This window comes from Chiloscyllium plagiosum, chromosome 24 (genome assembly GCF_004010195.1).
Source record: "Chiloscyllium plagiosum isolate BGI_BamShark_2017 chromosome 24, ASM401019v2, whole genome shotgun sequence".
NCBI classification, from domain to species: domain Eukaryota; kingdom Metazoa; phylum Chordata; class Chondrichthyes; order Orectolobiformes; family Hemiscylliidae; genus Chiloscyllium; species Chiloscyllium plagiosum.
In genome coordinates this window covers 28,380,351-28,403,168 of record NC_057733.1, presented here as the reverse complement: position 1 = coordinate 28,403,168, position 22,818 = coordinate 28,380,351, and the positions used below count along the sequence as shown (strand labels likewise).

At 40.9% G+C, this 22,818-nt stretch overlaps 1 protein-coding gene across 1 annotated transcript; it reads right to left on the bottom strand.

Annotated features, from left to right (window-relative positions):
• Positions 1 to 22,811, bottom strand: jmjd6 (jumonji domain containing 6, arginine demethylase and lysine hydroxylase). Its single transcript, XM_043714656.1, has 6 exons — positions 22,540 to 22,811; positions 18,060 to 18,448; positions 14,176 to 14,462; positions 12,757 to 12,892; positions 11,139 to 11,277; positions 1 to 540 (listed from the first exon to the last, which is right to left on the bottom strand). Exons 1-6 carry the CDS (start codon positions 22,666 to 22,668, stop codon positions 409 to 411), a joined length of 1,212 nt encoding a protein of 403 aa, XP_043570591.1. The 5' UTR covers positions 22,669 to 22,811; the 3' UTR covers positions 1 to 408.
• Between the last annotated feature and the right edge of the window lie 7 nt (positions 22,812 to 22,818).

The window sequence follows — 22,818 nt, the reverse complement described above, 5'->3', positions numbered from 1 at the left end:
TTTATTCAGTGTTCATTTTTATTTAGTTCAAGCTAAACTTGAACAGAAATATTGATCAACAGTAATAAAGGGTATCCAATATATCTGTACCAACACTGACTAATAATAGTCTTTAGCGCACTATTGTTAATTTAGGGATAGGTTTATAAAAATATCTTTCCAACACTAGATAATTTGATCTAAAAAAATCAATTATTAAACATTGTATGGTCTTAAATGGTTGTCCATGACATTTTGGTCTGGAATTACAATTACTACCAAGGAGGTAAATAAGATAGCTATACGAAACCGAAAAAAAATGTAGTAATTCAGAATTTAAAATCGAGTCTTAGACTGGCAATTATTTTTCATCTACTGCAGCTTTTGAAATTTATCTTACGATGCACTGCTGTTATCTTCGAGTCTTTGTCACCTGGATGAGCTGCGTTCTTTGCTCACACAGTCATCACGAGATTGAGAACTACCATCTTCCATCATATTGCAAGTTCTTCTTTTCTTCCTTTTGTGTGTCATTCCATCTCCTTCAGCACCAGAGTCACACTAGTTTTCAAACAAATAAAACTAGTTTAGGTTAACTGAAAGAAAGTGACCATAAAAAGGGAAATAAACAACCTCTTGCATTTATAAAACATCTTAATAGAAAAATGTATTTGTCAGAAGACATTAAGACACAGGAGCAGAAATTAGGCCACTCAGCCCATCGAATCTGCTCTGCCATTCAATCGTGGCTGACAAGTTTCTCAACTCCATTCTCCCACTTTCTCTACGTACCCCTTGATACTCAGTCTTAAATACACTCAATGACCCAGGCTCCATAGCCTTCTGTGGCAATAAATTCCATAGACTCACCATTCTTTGGCTGAAGAAGTTTCTCGTTATCTCGTTCTAAAAGGTCTTCCCTTTATTCTAAGGCTGCGCCCTCGAGTCCCAGTCTCTCCTACCAATGGAAATATCTTCCCAACATCTAGTCTGTCCAGGCCTTTCAGTATGCTGTATGTTTCAATTAGATCCCTCCCTCATCCTTCTAAACTCAAACCAGTATAGACCCAGAGTCCTCAAACATTCCTCATATGTTAAGATTTTCATTCCTGGGATCATTCTTGTGAATCTCCTCTGAACACACTCCACGGCCGATACATCATTCCTGAGAGATAGGGGCCCAAAACTATACACAATACTCCAAATACGGTCTGACCAGAAAAACAAATGTTTACATGAGTTTCCTTCCACAGTGCAAAGGTGTGCAGGTTAGGTGGATTAGCCATGGTAAAATTTGGGGTTATGGGGATACGGTAAGGGGCTGGATCTGGGTGGGATGCTCTTCAGAGGGTCAGCATGGAGACGACGGGCAAATGGCCTACTTCCACACTGTAGGGATTCTATGATAAAAAGATCAAATAAACTTCAACAAGCCACAAAAACATTTGGACAGATGACCAAAGTTTGGTCAAATAAAATTTAACAAGCATCCTAAACGTATGGCATATTACAACATTATATTCCAATAGTGTCTGAAGGTAATACTCATGAAATTACCTTCATGAGTAATTTCATGAAGGTAAAGAACGTACAACTTGTTTAAGTTCCTTCCAATCCACCACATTGCTGACAAGACAAACAAGAAATTCGCTATACATTCAGAATGGATTAATTCAACTTTAATTAAAAACCAGTCAGGCTCAAATATAACCAGTATTAACAGCCCTCTCCAGTGAAGAATTCTACAGATTCACTAGCCTAAAAAAAAACATTCCTCACACCTCTCTCACTTAAACAATGGTGGCTTAGCTGTTGGCTGGTTTGCAATACTACAGAAGGATATCAACAGCATGAGTTTAATTCGGACACTGGCTGAGGTTACCACAAAGGACTCACTGCCTCAACCCCTCCAATTGTCATAGAAATGGTGACTGTCATGTTAAACCATCACTAGAGAGCTGCTCTATGGTCCAGTAAGACCATGGCAACTTTACCTTTACTGCTTATCCTACAAATAAGCCCTCTGATAGCAAGGTTTGTAGCTCAGGTTGAGATTTAGGGTGTAGGTTTGCTCACTGAGCTGTAGGTTTGATATCCAGACGTTTCATTACGTGGCTAGGTAACATCATCAGTGGCGACCTCCAAGTGAAGCGAAGCTGTTGTCTCCTGCTTTCTATTTATATCTTTCTCCTGGATGGGGTTCCTGGGTTTGTGGTGATGTCATTTCCTGTTTGTTTTCTGAGGGGGTGATAGATGGCATCTAGATCTATGTGCTTGCTTATAGCGTTGTGGTTGGAGTGCCAGGCCTCTAGGAATTATCTGGCATGTCTTTGCTTAGCCTGTGAGGAGAAAGTGAAGTCTGCAGATGCTGGAGATCAGAGCTGAAAACGTGTTGCTGGAAAAGCGCAGCAGGTCAGGCAGCATCCAGGGAACAGGGGAAATCGACATTTCGGGCGTAAGCCCTTCTTTGCTTAGCCTGTCCCAGGATACATCTGTTGTCCCAGTCAAAAATGGTGGGTTTTTTTCATCCCTGTGTAGGGCTATGAGAGAGAGGGGGTCGTGTCTTTTTGTGACTAGCTGGTGTTCATATATCCTGGTGGCTAACTTTCTTCCTGTTTGTCCTATATAGTGCTTGTGGCAGTCCTTGCATGGAATTTTATAGATGACGTTGGTTTTGTCCATGGGTTGTACTGGATCTTTTAAGTTTGTTAGTTTACTAACAAACTAATTTACTAGTAAACTAACAAACTTAAAAGACCCAGTACAACCCATGGACAAAACCAACGTCATCTATAAAATTCCATGCAAGGACTGCCACAAACACTACGTAGGACAAACAGGAAGAAAGTTAGCCACCAGGATGCACAAACACCAGCTACCCACAAAAAGACACGACCCCCTCTCCCTCATAGCCCTACACACGGATGAAAAAAAACCCACCATTTCGACTGGGACAACACATCTATCCTGGGACAGGCTAAGCAAAGACATGCCAGAGAATTCCTAGAGGCCTAGCACTCCAACCACAACGCTATAAACAAGCACATAGATCTAGATGCCATCTATCAACCCCTTAGAAAACAAACAGGAAATGACATCACCACAAACCCCAGGAACCCCATCCAGGAAAAAAGATATAAATAGAAAGCAGGAGACAACAGCTTCGCTTCACTTGGAGGTCGCCACTGATGTTACCTAGCAAGGTAATGAAACGTCTGAATATCAAACCTACAGCTCAGTGAGCAAACCTACACCCTAAGCCCTCTGATCCTAGACTCTCCCACAAGAGGAAAAAAAAACCTCCTTGTACCTACCTTGTCAAACCCCCAGAGAAAACTCTAAGTTGCAATAAGATCATCACTCATTCTTCTAAACTGCAATGAATATCAGCCTCAGCCTCTCCTTTGACAGTCCCTCTATATGAAACCAATCAAGTGAACATCTCTGGACTTCATCTATCTATACCTTAGATAAAGGGGCCAAAAACTTTAAAATATTATAGGTGTTATCTGGCTAGTGTCTTGCATTGTTTTAGGAAGACCACGACCCCACTTTGGAACAAAAAATGAGTAAAAAGGCCAACAGTCTACTTGCTTTCCTTATAACCAGCCAAACCTGAATGCTAGCTTTTTGTAAATCATGTACAATGATCTTTGACCTCCTGCAATCTTGCCCAATTTAAACTATATTCAGCTCTTCTGGTCATAGAGTCAGTCATACAGCACAGAAACAGACCCTTTGGTCCAACCAGTCTATGCCAACCATGATCCCAAACTAAACTAATCTCATCTACCAGCTCCTTGCTCATATCCCTCCCAAACCTTTCCTGTTCATCAATCTATCCAAATAGCTTTTAAATGTTGTAATTGTGCCCACATCCATCACTTCCCTCCACCACATGGGAACCACCTTATGTAAAAAAAATGCCTGCCCAGTCATGTGTTATTGGAAAAGCGCAGAGGTCAGGCAGCATCAAAGGAACAGGAGAATCAACGTTTCGGGCATAAGCCCTGAAGAAGGGCTTATGCCCGAAACGTCAATTCTCCTGTTCCTTTGATGTTGCCTGACCTGCTGCGCTGTTCCAGCAACACATTTTTAAGCTCTGATCTCCAGCATCTGCAGTCCTCGCTTTCTCCCAGTCATGTCTTATGTAAATCTCTCTCCTCTCACTTCCAAAAAAAAGCCGCCTCGTCTTGAAATCCACCACTCTAGGGAAAAAAAAACAAACATTAACTATCTTCTTTTATAAACATATCATGTTGCGCCTCAACCTCCGACACTACAGTGGAAAAAGGTTACAACTTATCCAGTCTGTTCCAACTTAAACTTTCCATGCCTGGCAACATCCTGGTAAATTTCTTCTGAACCTTCACCAGCTTAATCTTTCCTATAACTGGGAGACCATAACTGGACACAGTATTCCAGCAGAGGCCTCATCAATGTCCTATACATTTGAACATGACTTTCAAACTCCTATACTCAAAGCAAAACAGAGAGAACGGCAGATGCTGTAAATCAGCAAAAATAACAGTTGCTGGAAAAGCTCAGCAGATCTGGCAGTATTTGTGCAGAGAAATCAAATTTAATGTTTTGTGTCTGGTGACCCTTCTTCAGACCCTTCCTATACTTAAAAGACTGAGCAATTAAGGCAAGCGTGCCAAGTGCCTTTTTAACCATCCTGTCTTGGTGTGATGCAAACTTTGAAGAATTATGGACCTGAACCCCTAGGTCTCTGTTCTACAACACCATGTAACACCCTACCATTAATTGTATAAGCCCTGCCCTCAACAAAAAATGACACTCTAATCAATTTGTGCCTGTCTAAATGTCCATAAATTCTTTTGTTTATAAGGATCTCCACCAATTTACCCATAACTGAAGTCAGACTCACAGGTCTATAGTTCCCCTTACAATCTTTCTATTAGAAAAGCTACATTAGCCACTCTCCAGTCATCAGGCATCTCACCTGTAGTTGATGATCCAAATATTTCTGCATAGGGTCGTGCAATTTCCTCTTACTTCCCACAATTCTTCCTGCCAAAGTACATAACCTCAAATTTTCCCCACATGTGTCTTTCCATCTGCCAAGTTTTTACCCAATCACCCTGTCATTTTCGCAACTTGTGTTCCCACCCACAAACCTGAAAAAAGTATATTCACTTTCGTTATTCAAATCATTTATATATTGGTAATATTTGTGGCCCCAACTCCAATCCCTGTGGTACTCTACAAGTTAGAAAATGCTTTTTTTAAAATCACAACTCTATTTGATTACTTAGCCAATCTTCTACTGAGGCATTAAACTTGTTTTCTAAAATGCTAAGAGGCATTCGATGGCCAAAAATCATTATTTTGTTAGGGTTAAAAAGGTTTCTCCTATGAACAAATTAAATTAATAATTCATCTTGCAAATCACAAGTTAGTAGAAAGGTTGTCAAAGATGGTTAGATGCTTTACTCCCATGTCTGTGCATACAAACCTCAAACAAAAATAATTAAGAATTAAGATAATGCTACATTCTGTTTGAAAAAATCCTAAGAAATGATATCATTAAGTTGCTGAACTGCAGCTATTAGAACGTACAAGTCCTCCCCAAAATAAATTCTTATGCCCTACTAGCTATTATCTTCGGTAAAGCTTTGTTTGGTCAAAAGTGGCCACAGCTGTTTCTTTCAGATGTGAAATTCACAACAAGGCAAACAAGTGTTTCATGCTGATACATCAGTTTATCGTGGACATAATTTGCATTTCCAGCAGCCTTTTTCAAACCACATAATTCCCACTCGCACATTTTCACTTTGTTTATATTTTCCTGTGATTAATTTAATTCCTTCCAGAAATTATCACGTGTCTTGGTTCTCATACCAAATTTTACAGCAAAGTAAAAGAAACAATGGAATAATGTAAATTAGAATAACACGTGAAACATCCAATAAAAATACTGGATAAACTAAAAATATAAAGGAGACAGGAATAGTTTATATTTCAGTGCACCGACTCCAACCGAACTGGGAAAATAGCCATTTTTTTGCACAAAGAGGTGAGAAACTCTGCTTCTGTCTCTCCACAGATGCTACCTGATCAGAGTATCTCCAAGTTTCTAATTTCTGATTTCAAGCATCTGAAGAAGGTTTGTTTATCTGCACTGGGTCATGCTATTTCATGCATCCTCCTGATTTGCAATGCCTCAACTCCAATTAACTGAATCATTAGCTTGCCTTGTATAATGCTATCATTCACATCCTGTGTCCCATGCCAAATAGCGTACCTTTACTGCTCGTCTTAATATTTTCTTGATCTAGATAACTGAATATATTAAAAGGTGAGATGTACATATTTTTATCACTCAGGTAATCAGCAAGTATAGAGACTAGGTGGGAAAGCATAATTAAAGCAAAAGATCTCCCCAGACTGTATTGTTCAGCAGGGAAGCCTCAATCCACTCTGTCAACTCCAGCTCCTCTGCATCTTAACGCAATTTGAAGAGGACTTGGACACATTTTCCACTTTACCTTTCTTAAAAACTATTGTAATTAGTTTACCTTTATCCCATTCAGTATTTTAAAATTCAGTTAAAATTGTTAAATTTCCTCAGCAGCCTGGAATCATTCTCTATCCTCAAGGAGCTCCAAAATATTTACTTCCCTTTTCCACTCAATAGATTCAAGTTAAAAATGTTTCTCCCATTCTTGTTTTACTCAGACTATTATAGTCTTGGAAGGCTCTTATTTACTTGCCACATTTATCTCCCAATACCAGGTCTCTCAAATGTTTCAGGGATTTCTGAGATTTCTGGTAAAATATAGCTTTATACTGCTTTCAGATTTTGCAATTGTTTCACATGTAAAGATGTTTAACACAATGATGTCAGAGTAATCATGTCAGCTAGAATGATACCAGTTTTTAGTAGCCCAACAGTGCTTTGTATCATGCATTTTCTTTTAGCTGTTAGCAGAATTAGCAATTTGAAGGCTTTCAACTTGAAGTCATCGGCACCCTCCCCAAGCCATCATTTCTTAGTCATCCAGGTTTATGTTACTGTTGTTCTACGAAGTAGGCATTCACTTGCTGCAGTTTTACTGACAGATTATTGTTCTATCGATTCCAAACTCCCTAATTTGATGGTTACCATTATTCTCTTACTACCTCTGTCATCTTAACTTAATAGGTTTTATCCTTGTTAACCATGCATTTGCTTTATTAACAAATATCTTTGTTTTCTCCAGTCAGATACAAGGCTTTTGCAGAAGTTACCATACCTCTAGATTGAGGTAGTTTATTTACACAGTGTGGAATCACTTTTCAATCAAATTTAAGAGTCATAGCATCAGATGTACAGCACTGAAACAGACCCTTTGGTCCAACTCGCCATGCCAACTAGACATCCTAAATTAATCTAGCCCCATTTGCCAGCATTTGGTCCACATCCCTCAATGCTTCCTATTCATATACACATCCAGATGCCTTTTAAATGTTGCAATTGTACCAGCCTCCACCACATCCCATGGCAGCTCATTCCATACATGCACTACCCACTGAGTGAAAAGGTTGCCCTTCAGGTCCTTTTTAAATCTTTCCCCTCTCACCTTAACCCTATGCCCACTCGTTTTGGACTCCCCTACCATGGGGAAAAACTTGACTATTCACCCTTTCCATGCCTCTCATGATTTTGTAAACCCAGATGGTCACCCCTCAGCCTCTGACACTCCAGGGAAAAAACAACCCAGCATATTTCGCCTTTCCACAAGACTTCGGAGTAGAAATTAGACCATTCAGCCCACCATTCAATCATGGCTGATATGTTTCTCAACCCTACTGTACCACTTTCTCCCCATAATTCTTGATAATCAAGGACATATCTCAGTCTTAAATGCACTCAGTGACCCAACCTCCACAGCCTTCTATGGCAATGAATTCCATCGATACACCATTTTCTGGCTGAAGTAGTTTCTCCTCATCTCCCTTCGAAAGTGTCTTCTTTTTACTCCAAGGCTATGCCCTCAGATCCAAGTATCTCCTACCAATGGAAACATCTTCCCAACATCTACTGTCCAGGCCATTCAACCTGACTCAACCTGCAAGTTTACCTTCAGACAACCCTGAACTACAATTCCCACGTCTCGCTGTACTTCAAACTTCTGAATTTTTTTCCCCATTGACAGAATAGTCCATGCCTCTATTCTTCCTACCAAAGTACATGACCTCATACTTTGCAACGTTGAATTGCATCTGTCACTTCTTTTCCCACTCTAACCTGGCCAAATCCTTCTGCTGCCTCCCTGCCTCCTCAATGCTTTCTGCCTCACAACCTATCTTTGTATTGTCTGCAAATTTAGCCAGAATGCCCTTAGCTCCTTCATGTAGTTCATTTAATGCAGAGCACCATGTCACCAGCTGCCATCCTGAGAAGGACCCTTTTATCCCTACTCTTGGGCTTTGTCAGACAGCCAAGCTTCTATGTTAGCATCTTGCCTCCAACACCATGGGCCCTTATCTGACTCAATCGTCTTTGTGCAGCACCCTGTCAAAGTCCATGTAGATAACATTCATTGGTTCTACTTGGTCTAACCTGCTCATGACTTCCTCAAAATAATTCTAGCAGATTTGTCAGGCATGACCGGCGCCCTGATGAAACCATGCTGATTTTGCCCTATTTTACCACATACTTCCAAGTATTGAGAAATTTATCCTCAATAATGGATTCCAGAATCTTACCCACAACCGAGGTTAGGTTAATTGATCCATAATTCTCCTTTTGCCTTTCCTTTTTAAACAGCGATTTTCCAGTCCTCTGACCCTCCCCGATTCTCAAGAATCCTCAAAAGGTGACCACTAACGCCGCCACTATCTCTGTTAGATCTCTGGGGTGTAGTCCATCTGGTTCAGGTGATTTATCCACCTTCAGGTGATTCAGTTTTTCTAGCACCTTGTGGCCATTACCAAGGTCATTACTCACCTCTGCCCTCTCATTCTTGAATTTTTGGGATATTACTAATGCCTTCCACCGTGAAGACGGACATGAAGTAATTGTTCGGTCCCTAAGCCATTTCCTTGTTCAACAATATTATCTCTCCAGTGTCATTTTCCAATGGCCCTATGTCCACTTTTGCCTCTCACAAAGAAACTCTTACAGTCTTCCTTTATATTACTGGCTAGCTTACCCTCATATTTAATCTTCTTTCTCCTTACTTCTTGTTTAGATGCCCTCTGTTGGACACTAATCTTCCCTATCCTCTGGTTTCCCACTGCCCTTTGCCATATGATATGCTTTCTCTTTTGACCTTATGTTATCCCCGACTTCCCTCGTCAGCCACGGTTGCTTCATCCTTCCTGTATTGTGATTCTGCCTCCTCAGGATGATTCTCTGATGTCTGATGAATTTCTCCCAGAAACTCCTGCCATTGCTGTTCCACCTTCTTTCCTGCCAGGCTCCTCTCCCAGTTCATTCTACCCAGTTCCTCCCTCATATCTCTGTAGTTGCCTTTATTCAGCTTCAATATTACCTCTATCTTCTCCCTCTCAAATTGCAGAATAAATTCAATCATATTACGATCACTGCCCAAGGGCTGCTTCACCTAAAGCTCCCTCATCTCACAACATTATATCCAGTATTGCCTGTTCCCTAATGGGCTCCACTGCAAGCTGTTCCAAAAAGCCATCTTGCAGACATTCCACAAATTCCTTTCCTTACAATCCACTACCAATCTGATTTTCCCAGTTCACCTGCATATTGAAATTCCCCAAGACCACTGTAACATCGCATTTCCTATGCATCTTTTCTATCTCCTGGTGTAGAGTCATAGACATGTACAGCATGGAAATAGACCCTTCAGTCCAACCTGTCCATGCCGACCAGATATCCCAACCAATCAAGTCCTACCTGGCCCATATCCCTCCATCCCTTCCTATTCATATACCCATCCAAATGCCTCTTCAATGTTGCAATTGTACGAGCCTCCACCACATCCTCTGGCAGCTCATTCCATACACGTACCACCCTCTGCGTGAAAAAGTTGTCTTGTGCCCCAGCTCCTAGTTACTATTTGGAGGCCTGTACATAATCCCAACTATGGCTTATTTCACCTCTGTGGTTCCTCAATTCTACCCACACAGATTCTACAGCATCTGACCCTACTTTGTTTCTTACTATTGAATTCCACCCCCCACCCCCACACCACCATGGGTGAAATCCACCAACCCTGCCAACATCTTTATAAATCTTTTCTGAACCCTTTCGTTTCACAACATCTTTCCTACAGCAGGGAGACCAGAGTTGAACCCAGTCTTCCAAAAGTTGCCTTATCAATGTCCTGTGCAGGTGTAATATGACAAACCAACTCCTTTACCCCATGCACCGACTCCAATAAAAAAGGCAAGCATACTTCTTGAAAAACTTTCTACCAAGGCCAAGCACAGCTAATGTGGTTCAAATTACAGTAGAAAACACTCAATAATTTTCAAAGGCAGAGTGAATCAGTATTGCTCCACAGTAGAATTGTTATTTTGATGACTTTTTTTTTAACTAGTTATTAATGCAGGCAAATACAATTCTCAATCATGGGATTAAAGAAACGTTGTATCATTACCTCTTCAATTGATACATACAGAAGAGAGTACAACATGCATCAGGTTATAGTTCTTCCAAGTTATCAAAACCTAACTTCTTTAACCACTAAAGTGTTCATTTTGGTTTTTCCATGTCTAACTGTATTGATAATTGAAAACAGATTTGTTTTGATGGCACGGTGACTCTGTGGGAATGGTGGTTCAATGGTACCTCTCAGCACAAGGAACCAAGGTTCAATTCCAGCCTTGGATGACTTTGTCCCTATTTCTGTGCGGGTTTCTGCCAAGTTTCTTTCCACAATCCAAAGATGTGCAGATTCAATGGACTGACCGTGCTTAATTACGTCCAAGGATGTGGAAGCTAGGTAGATTAGCTATGGTAAATGCAGGGTTGCAGGAATAGAGTTGAGTTTGGGTGGGATGTTCTTCGGAGTGTATGTGCAGACTTGATGAGTCAAATCATTCTTTGTACACTGAGATTCACTAAATATATTATAGCCTACAACAAATTATTGCAATCTCAACTGATAACTGTCTCCTTTTTTGGAGTGGAGTTAACTTAATTAGTTGCCAAACAGGAAATTAGTTCTCACCTCTGAGTCAGAGTCTGAGGAACTAGAACTTGATGAACTTGAAGAATCACTTGAACTGTCTGATGCAATACCAGTGGACTCCTGCAAGTCAACCAAATCTGCTGCTACAGCTAGTTCTGGACGTTCTTGCTTCAAAATCCTGCAAGAATACACAAGCAGAAAAAGGTTTGATTAGTCCCACTGAAGCAAAGAAATCCAGGTCAGTGACAAAGGGATCACATTCACCATTGATCAAGGAAGAATTTGGCAACATAGGTCAAGCTATCCTCGTACAACAGACTGAGCCTACCCCATGTCAGTTTAATTCTATTGCCAGCTACTGGGAAGGGCCCCACCAGTGGTGATGATTTCATCTTATTGGTTCCTTTTTTCCAATCACAAGAAAATTTTTATGAGCAGCAAACTGGTTTTAACCATTTAAAACATAAACAGAAAAAACTGGAGAAACTCAGCAGGTCCAGCAGCATCGGAGGAAAAAAGAAAGTTAACCTCTTGAGATCAACAATTCTTCTTTGGATTTGAAGGGAGTTGCCAAGTATCCTGTTGACAAGGCAGCAGTGATTCAGTGGTTAGCTCTGCTGCCTCTCAGCACCAGGGACACAGGTTTAGATTCCAGCCTCAGGCAACTGTCTGTGTTGAGTTTGCACATTATCCTTGCGTCTCAGTGGGTTTCCTCCCACAGTCCAAAAGCGTGCATGTTAGGCGAATTGGCTGTGGTAAATTGCCCATAGTGTTCAGGGATGCATTAGTTAACGTGTAGTAATAGGATAGGGGAATGGATCGAGTGGGATACCCTTTGGAATATCAGTGTGGACCAGTTGGGCCAAATGGCCTGTTTCCACACTGTAGAAATTCTATGATGATTCAAAGGCAGAGAGGAGGAGTGAGGGAAACAGAACAGATTCAGAGAGTGCCCAGAGCCCTAAGACAAATTCTCACTGTGCCAAAAGTATAAAACATTTTTTAGCTCCCTTCAGTTTCCGAAGGACCACCTTTGGACTTGAAATAAACTCCATTCTTTTCTTCACAGTTGATACCAGACCTGGAGAGTTAAGAGCATCTGCAATATTTTGCTTTTTATATAGTCATATAGATGTACAGCATGGAAACAGACCCTTCGGTCCAACCCGTCCATGCCGACCAGATATCCCAACCCAATCTAGTCCTACCTGCCAGCACCCGGCCCATATCCCTCCAAACCCTTCCTATTCATATACCCCTCCAAATGCCTCCCAAATGTTGCAATTGTACCAGCCTCCACCACTTCCTCTGGCAGCTCGTTCAAAATTGGATGATATGAATGTAAACATAAGGCCAGGTCCAACTTTGAAGCTGAGTTTCGGACTTAAAAATTGCTTTTTGAAAATGTATGAATTTTCATTATGAAATTGATGCATTAGACTAGTTTTTGAGAGTGTTTCTCTGGCAGAAATTGAGTAACACAACATGAATGAAATTTATCTGGTCCCTTAATAGGATTTAAGGCAATTTATATAAGATACAAAACAAGGAAATACTATTTTCTCATCAACATTTCTCTTGCATGTGCTAGCACTGATCCACCATAAGCAATACCAATACCTTGTTGCACTTCAGAAATTAACTCTCGAGCGATTACCTGTACCACTTTCTGGATAGTTTAGGACGCCCCCTAACTGTTTTATGCCAAACAACAGGAAAGTTGGTTGCACTGGCAAAGTTCTGTGTAACAGCAATAGTGTGATCCATATTGAGTACTACATGCCACCATCCACCTGAAAGACAAAAAGAATCATATGTAAGGAATACATTTCTAAATCTCAAATCAATTTTCAATAATCACATCATACTAGAGAGGGGGATCATATAAAATTATGCATAGATTAGATAGAAGCAGGGAGGTTGTTTCCACTGGCCAGTGACACTCAAAGTAGGAGGCATAGCCTCAAAATAAAGGAGGTGCAGATTTAGGACTGAGTTGAGAAGGGTTGTTAAACTGTGGAATTTCCTGCCTAGTGAAGCAGCTGAGGCTACCTCATTGAATATTTTTAAAGTAAAGATGGATAGATTTTAATAGTCAAGGAATTAAGAGTCCACAAAAAGATCAGCCATGATCATATTGAATGGTGATGCAGGCTGGACGGGCCATTAGGACTAGTATTTCTTATCAAGATATATAAAACATGTACATAATTAAGTCCTCATTTTGCTGCAACTTGTTCAAAAATGTTAGCTTTCGCAGCATAATCTGTCCTCCAATGAGGAACCCAAATCTTTCCAACTTCAAGAATCAATATTGTCAAACTGTGCAAGCCAGCATCCTTGAAAGGTTCCTTCTCCAAAGTCTGAGAATTGACATATCACTGTCCTAAGCAACTTACTCATCAAATTTTAGATTTGATCTCAAGACCATTCGTGTGACATCTTATAATCTGGCTGTGCATTCAGTGCAGGAGAGAGCAAAAAAATTTAACTTAATGTTATTCATCAAATATACTGCAGAACAATTGCAGCTCCCATAAGGTCAAAGCTAAGGGTGCTGGGGACAGATGGCACTTATGCACATTCTGACAAAATCCATAAAGATCATCAAGAAAATGAAACATGAATGAGTATTGAGATTTTCTTTGGAAAAGAAAAGATTGCTTACAAGATAACAGTCAACCATGGAGAACACATCACCTAACACTCGAGGGTTCTAACTTTCCCTTTAGACAACAAATTATTGTCTGAAATCCTTTCCAAGGAAACACGACCACTGTGCATAGCCTTACAGATTCCGAGGGCTGGAGAGCAATTAAAAATCATGACCAAAATGGTTCAAGTCAATGTAAAATTCTGAAGTCATTTTCAAAGAATGAGAACGTGCTCACTCCTGTTTTGGACTACAGGAGGAAGTTAGAATTTTCTGTTGCCTAAAAACAATAATATCAGTTTTTAAACAAAAATGATGCCTGTGTGTAATATGTGGAACAGAAAGAGTTCAATGATTTATAACAATGGTCCCTTTGGACAAAGACCTATATGAAGTCAACTTATCCTTTAAAAAATAAATCACCTGGTACAAAGACAGTCTCCCCTGGCTTCTGAAGGATTTCTAAGGGCTTAAACTCTTGGGGCCATGTCGAATGCTGTGTACGAGGGTAGACAATGACAAACCATGTAATCGCCTCATCTTGTTGGTTTCCACCTTCTTCCCTTGTTATCTTGATAAGTTCACGTGGTGTATTTGTAGGGAACAAACACCAACGCTTGTGACCGTGAACTAAAGCATTCCATGCACTTGTTCCTAAAGGATCAATATGGACACCAGTTCCAGACCTTGGAGGACCCATGACAAACCATCTAAAAAGACAAAACATTGGTATTATTTTTACATTTACTCTTCCAAAACATAAAACAAACCTTTTGTCAGTACCAACTGTCATGTTTTTAGTAAATCAACACACAACACATTTTTCCAATGTTCTTCTACAGGAGTGGTGTCTTTGCTTTATTCTTCATACAGATACCTAAGCAGTGATTAAGTATGTAACATTTCAATCCTCTTACAATTGGCACTCAGTAATACATACGCATAAGGCATGTGCAAACTGCTGAAAATGAGAAACTCATGTAAAAATGAGGATGGAATATTAACTTACCTTAATCAGTGTATTTGAAACTTCACTGCTCACATACCATCCCTCACTGACTCACACCTACTCATCACCCCTGTTGACCTCTGCCTAGTCTTTGTCCAAACACATTACATTAAATCTTTTGTCCTCTTCCTAATTTCCTGATTGGCCTTGTACTCCACTTTTTATCTCAACTTCCTGCCCTATTCCATTCACACGCCTTGGTATTCTGCTCTCTGTCAAAGTCTTCAATCTTCACTTTGTTCTCTCTGGAATTCACTCCCGAAATCCATTTATTCCAACTTTTCTCTTCCGTACAAAAAAAAATGCTTTGAGAAGGCTTAAGTGACTCATTCATGTCTAGAACTATTTACATGTTTTCATTATTATTGCTCTCTTATGAGAACTATGCTGGCATTCTTCCTTAAGTTTTCTCTTCTAAATGTAAAATTGACTGATTCCATAAAATATAGTTTAGTTTTTCAGGATTGGTCAAGACTGTCCTTAATATTTTGGGCTCAATCAAAACTATTTAATTACTCTAAGGAACTTTTGTAAAGTAAGCTACATCATTCTTGTTGTAATTCCAAGACATGAGATCGAAATACAACAGGACATTTGGTGGGACAAATGAAGTTGTTGCAGAGATGCAGACAATCATGATCTTCCTTGGGTGAGGTCTCAGGTATATGTTTGGGACAAAGTAAAGTGTTGCTCACATTTAACTGCACTACAAAGTAGTCTTAGAGTTCTTGATGCTGACACCACCAAAAATTTAAGAATTCCTCTAACATCTCAGCCTGCTCAACACAACTTAAAAGCAAAAATGTATATACACTTTCTACAGATTAAGACAAATTATGATCACAACAAATAGTCAAACAAGAATGTAATGAGATACTTGATAAGGAGATGGGGTAGGCCATTTAGACTTGAGATGAGGAGACATTTATTCACTTACTGACTGGTGAGGCTGGGGAATTCCCAGCCACAAAGCATGAGGCCAAAATATTGCATGCTTTCAAGGAATTTAATACAGTTCTGAGGGCTAAAGAGATCCAAGGCTACGTGAGAAAGCAAGAACAAAGGACTGAGTCAGATGGTCGGCCATACTCATTAAATCGCCAAGCATGTTCAAAAAGTATGAAAAGCCTACTCTTTCTATTTTTTACATTTTCAAATGGAAAATATTGTGGATTTTTGGCCATTTTCTTAAAATGAGATTCTGCATGTGTCTCTAAATATGCCATTTTTATTGACTACTTTGATGAAGATATTAAAAGGCTATTCATTTGAAAAGTTCTGTTGTGGTGAAAGGTTTTTACATTTCTGACAATCCAATACATGAAGTGTTAAAAAATATTAGGACTATCTATGGTTTAGGTTGTAAATTTGCTTGCTGAGCTGGCAGACTTCAAAGAGGATTGATGAGGGCAGAGCAGTAGATGTGAGCTATGTGGACTTCAGTAAGGCGTTCAACAAGGTTCCCCATGAGAGACTGATTAGCAAGGTTAGATCTCATGGAATACAGGGAGAACCAGCCATTTGGATACAGAAATGGCTCAAAGGCAGAAGACAGAGGGTGGTGGTGGAGGGGTGTTTTTCAGACTGGAGGCCTGTGACCAATTGAATGCCACAAGGATCAGTCCTCTACTTTTTGTCGTTTACATAAATGATTTGGATGCGAGCATAAGAGGTACAATTAGTAAGTTTACAGATGACACCAAAATTGGAGATGTAGTGGACAACGAAGAGGTTTACCTCAGATTACAACAGAATCTTGACCAGATGGGCCAATGGGCAGAGAAGTGGCAGATGGAGTTTAATTCAGATAAATGTGAGGTGCTACATTTTGGGAAAGCAAATCTTAGCAAGACTTATACACTTAATGGTAAGGTCCTAGGGAGTGTTGCTAGGTTCATAGCTCCTTCAAAGTGGAGTCGCAGGTAGATAGGATAGTGAAAGCGACATTTGGCATGCTTTCCTTTATTGGTCAGAGTATTGAGTACAGGGGTTGGGAGGTCATGTTGCGGCTGTACAGGACATTGGTTAGGCCGCTGTTTGAATACTGCGTGCAATTCTGGTCTCCTCCCTATCGGAAAGATGTTGTGAAACTTGAAAGGGTTCAGAAAAGATTTACAAGGATGTTGCCAGGATTGGAGGATTTGAGCTATAGGGAGAGGCTGGGGCTGTTTTCCCTGGAGCGTCAGAGACTAAGGGGTGACCTTATAAAGGTTCACAAAACCATGAGGGGCATGGATAGGGTAAATAGGCAAAGTCTTTTTTGGGGTCAAGGAGTTCAGAACTAGAGGGCATAGGTTTAGGGTGAGAGTGGAAAGATATAAAAGAGACCTACGGGGCAACTTTTTCACGCAGAGGGTGGTACATTATGGAATGAGCTGCCAGAGGAAGTGGTGGAGGCTGGTACAATTGCAACATTTAAGAGGCATTTGGATGGGTATATGAATAGGAAGGGTTTGGAGGGATATGGGCCAGGTGCTGGCAAGTGGGACTAGAAAGGGTCGGGATATCAGGTTGGCATGGACGGGTTGGATCGAAGGGTCTGTTTCCATGCTGTACATCTCTATGGCTCTGACATTTTGTCACCATGTTAGGTAATATCATCAGTGAACCTCCTGTGAAGCGTTGGTGTTCTGTCCCGCTTGTTATTTATCGGTCTCTGTTTGCTGTGGTCGGTGACATCATTTCCAGTTATTTGAGAGGTTGATAAACAGGGTACAAATCTATGTTTGTTAATGGAGTTCCGGTTTGAATGCCAGGCCTCTAGGTATTCCCATGCATATCTTTATTTTGCCTGTCCCAGGATTGATGTATTGTCCCAGTCCCATTTACCAACCTCTCAGAAACGGAACCAGAAATGATAACACCTACAACAACAAACCCGAGACAGGTAAATAGCAAGCGGGGCAGAACACCAATGCTTCACCAAAGGCTCACTGACAATGTTACCTAGCATGGTGACAAAACGTCCGAGAATCAATCTACCAGTTCAGTGCGCAAATTTACAACCAGAACTACAAAGTTTCTCCAATATCTCAAAGTCTATGGCTTGTTTCATGTAGAGAACATTTATCACTCAGCGGGATGAATGGCATCACAGAAGTACAGTTCTAATACTTTAGTCAAATGGAATGTTCATTTCTAGGACTCCAAAAGAGCTCTCCAACTAAGACTTATTCTGTGACACTAAACTCGCCACAGAAACAGTGGGATTCACGAAGAGACATTCTATCCAAACTTTGACCAACATTGTGGCTTTCCAGCAATTATGTATGAATGCTGGCAGTTTAAGTGTTTTTACCTGTATGGAGGTCTCCGCTTTTCCCCTGCAAACTGGAACAAATCATCCTTAAAATACTTTGGCACTTCATAATCCTCTAATAGTTTCTTCCTTTTAGGGTGTTCCCCATAACTGCTATCAAAAATGTAAAGAGGGCTATCATCTTTTGTAGTTTCCATGTAGTCAGCATAATACTTCATCTTCATTTTAACAGAGTAGCCATCATTGTCTTCACCACATTTAAATTTTTGATTTCTGTACTTGCGCTTTAATCGCTCTAGAGTCCACTTTTCATGTGCTGCCCACCCAAGTTCAGCATTTACCACCACCACAGGCTTATATGGTTTTTCATATTTCTCAATGAATTCTTCAACAGAAGTCTGGAGGGCGTCTATCCTTTCTACATTATCCTGTAACAAAAAGAAAAATTCAGTCAACATAAATCTTTTCAGCTTGGAAATGTTGGCAATGATAAAATCCTGATTGAGCCATTACAGGGAAATAGCTGTAAATTGGCCAATGCAAGTACATGTCCCACAAACTACAATATAGTTGTTAATTTCTCATTAGCAATTATAGACTTCTTGTACTTCAAAAACTCTCAATGAAAGAAAGACCTTGAAACTAATCAATAATTAAGTAAAAAATAAGTTATATTGTTTCCAAGGTCCATACAATTTTTACTGATATATTTTAATTTACATCTTCCTTCCGTCACCTGCAATTTATTACAGCAAATTAAGAATACTGGATTGTAATTAGAGGTTTATTCATTGTCATTGATATGTTAATGTATGATCTGAATATTATTTATAAATATAAATCAGAGCTGTGGGATAATTTAAGATACAGAATTTTTCCCTGTTGATATCTCCATTAATTGAATCAAGTCTCTTGACTACAACTGCAAAACCTTTTCCAATCTTGTCCGACAAGGATAATGAATGCAGTTTCATGAATTGCTCACAATTATCCTCTTGCCACCTTGAACAGCTAATAGTTCACATGCTGAAGATACACACATTGTCGTCAGCGAGTTGAACAATTTTAACCCAGTGACATTGAAGGACCAGTTACAGTGTGGGGCTTCGAAGGAAACCTGAAGGTGGTGTTCCCATGTACCTGCCCCCCTTTTTCTTGAGGCAACTGGTCACAGAATTTAGGTGGGTTTGTCAAAGGAAGGTTGATGCGTTGCTGTATTGTATCGATAGTACACACTACTATCACTGCACTTGTGGTGACTGTGGGATGCCAAACAACGAGGCTGCTTTGTCCCGTTTGGTATTAAGCTTGTGAATATTATTGGAGCTGCACTTCTCCAGGCAAATTGAGAGTTCTCCAAAATACTCCTAACTTAAATCTTGTACATGGTGGACAGGTATTAGGGAATCAGATGGGGAGTTATTTGTCCATTTCCTTTTGCAACACGTTGTGACAGGGTTACAAAACTGAACTCAGGACTACAAGCAAATGCTACTGCCAGACTATGATCCCATAACTCAGGAAAAAAAAAATTGAGATTTGTAATCCTGCTACAACTTGGCAGGGAGATTTTTCATCAACTCAAAAGGTGCGCAGCTCGAAAGATGCTAGTAATCAAGTCTAAATGAAGCATTCAGCAAGAGATTGCCTGGGCAGGGTGAAGACAGGCTCTGAAACGAAGGTTGAAGCAAGCAATCTTCATCATTAAGATGTGGCTTTGGAGCTCAGGAAAAAGAGATAATGGAATAGGATTATGTAAGCAAGGGCTTTCACCCAAAACAGATTCTCCTGCTCCTCGGATGCTGTCTGACCTGCTGTGCTTTTCCAGCAGCACCTCTCGACTCTACTCTCTAGCATCAGCAGTCCTCACTTTTGCCTTATCTGGGCAAGAGTCTTTTGGCAATTGGAGATTGTAGAGCACATTAAGGGCACTGGAACACAAACGTAGAAGATATTGGTTCAGGGCACAACTGCAGTCTTCTGGGTAGGATTCTGCTATAGCTATTCTGAAGAGATTGCTATGGATTTAGTGAATGCATTTTTATTATAACAAACAAGTTAAGAAGTGCACACAAATCCAAAAGACTAAAAGAAACAGCTGAGTACAGATTCATGTTGCAGTCCACAACGATCATGGTCAGAACATTTTGCCAAACAGCATGACTGACCCAACTCAGGCAAACAAGTTGTGCACCACATATTTGAAGACTTGAAGCAAAGGTGGGAGGGGCATGTACATGTTGACAGTGACCATGCAGTCCAAAAGCTGAACTATTAGGCTTGAATGTGAAATGGAGGCTCATCTTTCAAGGGAGAGGTGCAGAAATAAAGTAGGGTTGGAAGGGTAATGTGGACAGTTGAGGACAGAAAGGATGCACTCTGGCCTTGTTCATAATCAAGGCTACTTTTCCAATTTCCATATGAAATGATAAGTGTAAGGGGATGGCTGTGAATTTAAGTTGAATAGTTTACAAGGAGGGATCGGCCAAAGCAGGACAATTTGGCACATATCAAAGAAAGCAAGGCAAGTTAAGATGGCCGTTCAATTCAAGTCAAATTGTTTATTGCATTGATTGAAGAAAAGGGAGTGATCCTATCTGGATGCAAAATGCAGAAGACAACTTGGGGAGGCAGCAGCAGCAAATCAGATTTAAAAGACGAATAGCACCATAATGTATAATGATCAAAGGAAAAGAAGGTAATCTGGGAAACAATAGAAGAGCACGAGGAGGAATTTGATTAGTTTACAAAAATTGTTTGAGCATAGAAGGAAGTCAAAGGCACCTGGAAACATTTCAGCAAGGGTTAAGGTTCCAAAGTTCAAAGATAGAAGTGTGAAAGGGTTATATTGGCAAAATTGAAACAAACTGCATTGTAAACAGGACATGAAGATAGCTACATTAGTAAGAGTTAAGGAACGGCCTGGAGTCTTAAGAATGGAATTTGATAAAAACAGATTGTAGAGTTTTATTTACACAAATTGCCAAATTGATTCTCCAGCACAAAGCTTGTTCAGGTGTACATGAAATCTAACAGTTGAGAAAACGTGGCTCAGCGGTAGAGTTAATTCCATCCACAAGTTTTTTTTTAAAGAGTCGTAACTATTTTTAAGCTTTGCTGACAGGTCATGTTACTGTAAAATGACACTGGCCAACAAGTGAGCTCTTTTACTGATTGGTTTAAAGTAAGCATCAAAATAAGTACTGAATAAACAGATCATTGGTACTGTCACAATCCACACAAGACTGATTATGTTGAGTTGTGAGTTGTGGAACTACATACCCTCAAGGCCAAACAATTCTTCACCAAATATATCTGCAGCTATGTAACAGAAAAGGTAGAATCAGACTCAGAAGAGAAAGACTAATTTTGAGAAGAGTGTTAACCCACATGTTCTGTAGCCATTCATGTAATAAAATCACTCCCAAATGTAACCATGTTGGAATCAAAGTGAAGTTCAGGTGGATGCCATCATATTTTGTTCAAGACAGAAAAGCAACTCCTTTGTTTTGAGTTAAATTATTTAACATTTGAATTGACTTTCACCAAGATTTTTTTTCTCTACAGAGTGGCTCCCAATCCACCGCAGCTCCTCATTCCGTAAGAATAAAGCGTGTTGAAAATATTCTGGCAGCCGACTTGAGATTTTATCTTGTTTCCTCTCTCCAAGGCAACTGCTAGATTCAAGGAGAAAGTGAGGACTGCAGATGTTGGAGATTAGAGCTGAAAATGTGTTGCTGGAAAAGCGCAACAGGTCAGGCAGCATCCAAGGAACAGGAGAATCGACGTTGAGCATAAGCCCTTCTTCAGGAAGGGCTGAAGGGTTTATGCCCGAAAAGTCGATTCTCCTGCTCCCTGGATGCTGCCTGACCTGCTGCACTTTTCCAGCAACACATTTTCTGCAACTGCTAGATTCACCAAGGATTGGCAACACTAGTATATTTTGATTTCAGATTTCCAGTATTTTGCTGTTATTTTAGCTTTATCCCCCGCCCCCCACCACAAACACTCCAGCGAAGGTGCCTCAGAACAGATGAATTCCACAGATCAAACCTGCCTGCAGCCATAGCTGCTGCCCGGTGAGTTCAGTGCGGTGGGGAGAGACGGCTGCCCACCTCATCCTCCAGAACTGTCCCATCCTCGTGTGAGCCCCACCACATGGACCATGTTGGTTAAGAGCCAAAACAATCTCTTCACAAGACACCACCGTGCTCCCCCTCTTATGATGATGAGGGGGGGGGGGGGGGGGGGGAGAAAGGGAGCAGAGGTGAGGGCGGCGGGCCGGGCCAGGCCAGCCCTATCCACGTTAGCTGCATCCTCATGGAGCAGCCTGCCCCGCTCTCCACCTCCGGGAACGGAGGGAGGCCTGAGCGGTAACTCAATGGCGTCGTGCCCTGAGCGTGTACGTGCGGGACGTGCAGCCCTCGGGTATTGCGGGCGAGTAACAGTGGCCGGCCTCCCCTGGAAAGTGGCGGTAGGGGTGGCTGTGAGGTGGTGGTGGCGGGGGGGGCTTCCTTACCTTGACAGTGTCCAATGATAAAGAGAAAGTTTCGTAGTAGTTGTGCTTAGTCCAGTCGTAGGAATCCCTCAGCTCCGGGCGAGCACTGCGCTTAGCTTCTTTTATCCTCTTCTTCGCTTTGTGATTCATTTCTTAAAAACGAGCGACGCCACGCTTTCGCCAACCTTCCCCAGTACTGTCACGGCCGGCTGGAAGGAAGGAAGGGAAACCCTTCCAGAATCTTCACCCACGTCCCCCCGCACCGGGCCTGTCAATCAAACCGTGGGGAGGAAGTCCCGC

Coding starts and splice junctions, on each gene's coding strand:
- jmjd6 (XM_043714656.1), bottom strand. CDS start 22,668: ATGAATCACAAAGCGAAGAAGAGGATAAAAGAAGCTAAGCGCAGTGCT. Junction 12,893..14,175: donor GGAGACTGTCTTTGTACCAG/GTGATTTATTTT, acceptor TTTGTCTTTCAG/GTGGATGGTGGCATGTAGTA. Junction 541..11,138: donor CCTCAGACTCTGACTCAGAG/GTGAGAACTAAT, acceptor TTTGAAAACTAG/TGTGACTCTGGTGCTGAAGG.